This window comes from Brassica napus, chromosome C1 (assembly GCF_020379485.1).
Source record: "Brassica napus cultivar Da-Ae chromosome C1, Da-Ae, whole genome shotgun sequence".
NCBI lineage: Eukaryota > Viridiplantae > Streptophyta > Magnoliopsida > Brassicales > Brassicaceae > Brassica > Brassica napus.
In genome coordinates this window covers 19,508,997-19,513,968 of record NC_063444.1, presented here as the reverse complement: position 1 = coordinate 19,513,968, position 4,972 = coordinate 19,508,997, and the positions used below count along the sequence as shown (strand labels likewise).

Sequence of the window (4,972 nt, the reverse complement as noted above, 5' to 3'; positions counted from 1 at the left end):
TGCAAAGATGCACCTGAGAGGAAACGGGCTTTTGGAAACCATCGATAGTTCAAAAACGGTGTCGGATGAGAAAAAAGCAAAAGCCATGATATTTTTACGACACCACATCCATGATGGTTTAAAGGATGAATATATTACGAAAGAGGATCTTTGTGACCTCTAGAAATCTTTAAAAGAGAGGTTTGATCACCAGAAATATGTGATCTTACCGAAAGCTAAACACGAGTGGATCCATCTCCGGTTCCAGGATTACAAAAGTGTTAGTGAGTTTAATTCCGCGATGTTCGGAATTACTTCGAGGATGATGTTATGTGGAGAGAAAATACGTGATTATGATATTATCGAGAAAACTCTCTCCACGTTTCATCCTGAAAATGTAATCCTGCAGCAACAGTACCGGGTGAATGGATATACCCGTTACTCGGAGTTGATGCAAGTCCTCCTTGTAGCGGAGCATAATAATCAACTCGTGACTTTAAACCATCAAACTCGTCCCACTGGATATGCTCCATTCCCTGAAGCGAATGTTGCATCATCCAATTATGATAATTGGAGAGGACGAGGAAGAAGATTCCGTCCCTATGATGAAAGAAATAATAAGAACTTCCATGAGAATGAAAGGAATGAAAAGGACCGGGATGATAAAAGGCAAACAGGAAAGGTTTGCTACAGATGCGGCATGAAAGGTCATTGGGTACGTAGTTGTCGTACACCAAAACATTTAGCCGATCTGTATAGAGAATCCCAAAAGGGAAAAGAGAAAGGAAGAGGGGAAACAAACTTCATCTCTGATGAACCCGGGCCTTCCTTTCATGGTTTAAACGATGATACTCATCTCGACGTATCAGACTTTCTGGTTGAGCCAGAGAGTATCATGCTCTGTGTCTGTTTATTTTATCATGTTATGTTTAGCTTTGTCGTTAATCTTATTGTTGTTCTTGTGTGTTATGTTTCTTATGTTCTGTTTAGCATGATTCTTAATCTTATTGTTGTTCTTGTGTGTTATGTATTAATCTTATTGTTGTTATTAATGCCATTGTTGTTCTTCTGTGTTGTGCTTTGGTTTCAGGCTGGTCGGAGTAGCATGGGAGCAACCGTGTGAAGTACTTCTGCCAGTGGTCTTCTGTTCTTGTTTTATTGTGGTCATAGTTTCTTGTCTTTCGTTTCACGGAGTGGGCTTCTGTTCTTGTTTTCTAGTGTCACGGAAGTCGTGTTGTTGTGTCTGTTGTTTTCTTCTGTCACGGAATTAGTAGGAAGCCACGTAACGTGACTCAAGTTGTGTTTGTTTTTTTCTTCCACCATTGTCTTTAAATTAGTATCTTCAAGTAAAAGTGTATTCTCACAACCATTTGTGTTATATTCTCCTTCTCATATTATGTTTTCTCTCATTCTTGTTTCAAAATAATCATCTAAATAAAACTCCCAAACATTCATATAAAATGAATCGTCAACACTATCATATTCTTTCTCTCAATCTCTTGGGCTTAGTATGAAACCCAATATTTCCCCGCGTCTTTCATATGCTTTCTCTCAATCTTGTTTCAAAATAATCATCTAAATTTCTCTTTGTCATTGTCACAATATGTTATCTTCTTCTAACTACAATTTTGAAGGTTCGGATGATGAGAATTCAGATGATGAGAATTTTGATAATGCATTTGATGATGCATTTGATCAACATTTTGATCAAACATTCGAGAATCTAGTCCGGGCTTATGGTGGTCAAGAAGAGCAGAGGCCGGAAAGGAAAAACGCGTTTATATCGAAAAAAATCGTGAAGCAGGCCATATACATTTATGGAATGATTATTTCAGTGAAACTCCGACGTATCCTGAAAATTTATTCCGGCGACGTTTTAGAATGAACAGACGATTGTTCATGCACATTGTCGATCGATTCTCCAACGAAGTTCAATTCTTTCGCCAAAAGAAAGATGGTCGTGGAAGGCTTGGTCTCTCTACACTCCAAAAATGTACGGCAGCTATTCGTGTCTTGGCATATGGTACTGCGGCTGATACGGTCGACGAATACCTCCGGCTCGGTGAAACCACAACTCGGTTATGTGTCAAAAAATTTGTGGAAGGAATAATATATTTATTCGGCGATGAGTACCTGAGAAGACCAACACCGGCTGATCTTCAACGTCTACTTGATATTGGAGAGCATCGTGGATTTTCCGGGATGATAGGAAGCATCGATTGTATGCATGGGGAGTGGAAGAATTGTCCCACCGCTTGGAATGGGCAATATTCTCGTGGTTTGGGTAAACCAACAATTGTCGTAGAGGTGGTTGCTTCATATGATTTCTGGATATGACATGCATTTTTTGGACCTCCAGGTACCTTAAATGATATCAATGTTCTTGATTGTTCACCTGTTTTTGATCACATAATAAATGGTCAAGCTCCGCAAGTCACTTACTTCGTCAATGGACGAGAGTATCATTTGGCTTACTATCTCACCGATGGTATTTATCCGAAATGGGCAAATTTTATCAAATCTATTCCAATACCACAAGGCCCGAAAGCATTATTATTTGCTCAACGTCAGGAAGCTGTCCGAAAAGATGTCGAGCGTGCTTTTGGAGTCTTGCAAGCTCGTTTTGCCATTGTTAAGAATCTCGCATTTTTTTGGGATAAAGTCAAAATTGAGAATATTATGAGAGCATGTATCATATTCCATAATATGATAGTAGAAGACGAACGAGATGGATACACTCAATTCAATGTTTCAGAGTTCCTACAAGGAGAAGACACCGGAAGTTCACATGTCGATCTCGCATATTCTACAGATATGCCTTCAAATATCGCCAATATGATGGCTGTTCGAACTAGAATTCGTGATAAACAAATGCATCAACAACTGAAAGCTGATTTGGTTGAACATATATGGCGTAAATTTGGACGTGATGAAGACAACAACTGACGACGATGCTTCTTTCAAATTATTCTCGTTTATTTTAGTAATCTGTGTTTTTGTGTTTTTATTTTAAATCCTATGTTGAAAATCTTATCATTTAATATGTTTTATTTAATAAATAAATTTCATGTTAAAAAAAAAAATTATATATATTTTTTTTAAAGAACCCTTAATTAAGAAACTACCATTGTAGGCACAAAATCGAACTGTTTCTTAACTAGGTTTCTTAAGTCTACTAAGTACACTTATATATTTAAATAACCACTTATGGATAAAGATGCTCCGAGAATCTCTGCAAAAATATCTCTTTTACTTTTTGTTCTTTTCAACACATAACTTTCTTCACTGCCCCAACAAACTTTAAAACCTCAAAAAAAAACTTTCTTTCTGAAAGCAGTGTTTTCTACCGTCTTAAATTTCTCAACGCAAATTATTTAGGAATCTTATAAGATATATATATATATATATATAATAGTATGCAATATAACTATATTCATTAACAAGAAAAGACTAAACATGTCTTTTATCTCAAACACGCTTGATGACCAAAACGCTACAAACTCTCTTTTCCTAATCTATATAGAGTTCTATGCGTCAAAACCACCACCATATTATTGTTCAAAAAGAAAATTTATTGTTCAAAAAAACCACACCATATCTATAAAGAAACCATCATTCTTTTGTTGAGATAAGCTTGAAATCTAAAGAAACTTGAGGAGCAAGCTAAAAGGCCTAATCCTATTATGTTTGGGAGTTATAATATATTTAGTAGTTATCTAGATATGTTTATCTAATAGGATTAGGAAGTTATAATCTCTATATAAGGAGATGTCAAAGTGTGACATAACTTGAGAGTTTTTAGAGATTGAGAATTGTGAGAGCTTAAGTTTTTGAGTGAGTTTTCTTAATCATTAATAAAGAAGAGTGAGTTCTTTATATTGAGTTATCTTTTGATCTTTGAAACTATATTTGGTATCAGAGCATAGGAAGAGATGAGTACCGAAATCATACCTTTGACCGTGAAACCTAAAGAAGAAGGAGGATCTTCTTCTATCAAGTGTCCAATGCTTAATGCGACTAATTACACAGTATGGACAATAAGAATGAAAATTGCTTTAAAGGTGCATAAGGTATGGGAAGCCATTGAAGAGGAGATCAACGAAGGAGATAAGAACGACATGGCCATAGCTCTCTTGTTTCAATCCATACCGGAACTGCTGATCTTACAGTTCGGTGAACTCAATACTGCCAAGAAGGTATGGGATGCGATAAAAGCTAGGCATGTTGGAGCTGAAAGAGTAAAGGAGGCACGGCTACAAACCCTAATGAGTGAATTCGAGAGGTTAAAGATGAAAGATACAGAGAAGATTGATGACTATGGAGGAAAGATATCTGAGATAGCATCTAAATCTGCATCCCTAGGTGTCAGCATAGAAGAACCGAAGTTGGTAAAAATTCTTGACCAGCCTACCACGGAAGAAATACATTCACATTGTCGCCTCCCTTGAACAAGTACTAGACCTAAACAACACCAGCTTTGAAGACATAATTGGTCGTATGAAAGCGTACGAAGAACGCAAACATGAAGAAGAAGAAGAAGAAGAACCACAAGAGGATCATACCAAACTAATGTACTCAAACGCTGAGAATCAAGTAACACAACCAAATCCTTATTACAGCCGAGATTACAACAGGGATTGGCGAGGACGCGTTCATGGAGGCAGAGGCTACTACAGAGGACGAGGCAGAGGAAGGTATAATGGTGTAAGAGATGCATCAAAAGTAACATGCTACCGCTGTGACAAAGTAGGACATTATGTCACAGATTGCCCCGACCGGTTGTTGAAGCTTCAAGAAGCTCAAGAGAATGAAGCTAGTGACACACATGATGCAGATGAACTCATGATACACGAGGTTGTGTACCTAAACGAGAAGAATTGTAACCCTGAAAAGTATGAGAGCAACACGGATGCAGATGACATATGGTACTTGGACAACGGCGCAAGCAACCACATGACTGGTGATAAAAGGTACTTCTCGTCTATGGATAACA

General features: G+C 37.4%; 1 protein-coding gene across 1 annotated transcript; it reads left to right on the top strand.

The window, feature by feature from the left end:
- The first annotated feature begins 280 nt into the window (after positions 1-280).
- Positions 281-1,102, top strand: LOC106370044. The gene is made up of 2 exons (XM_013810120.1): positions 281-883; positions 1,070-1,102. The coding sequence occupies exons 1-2, from the start codon at positions 281-283 to the stop codon at positions 1,100-1,102; spliced, it is 636 nt and encodes a 211-aa protein (XP_013665574.1).
- Positions 1,103-4,972: the final 3,870 nt, after the last annotated feature.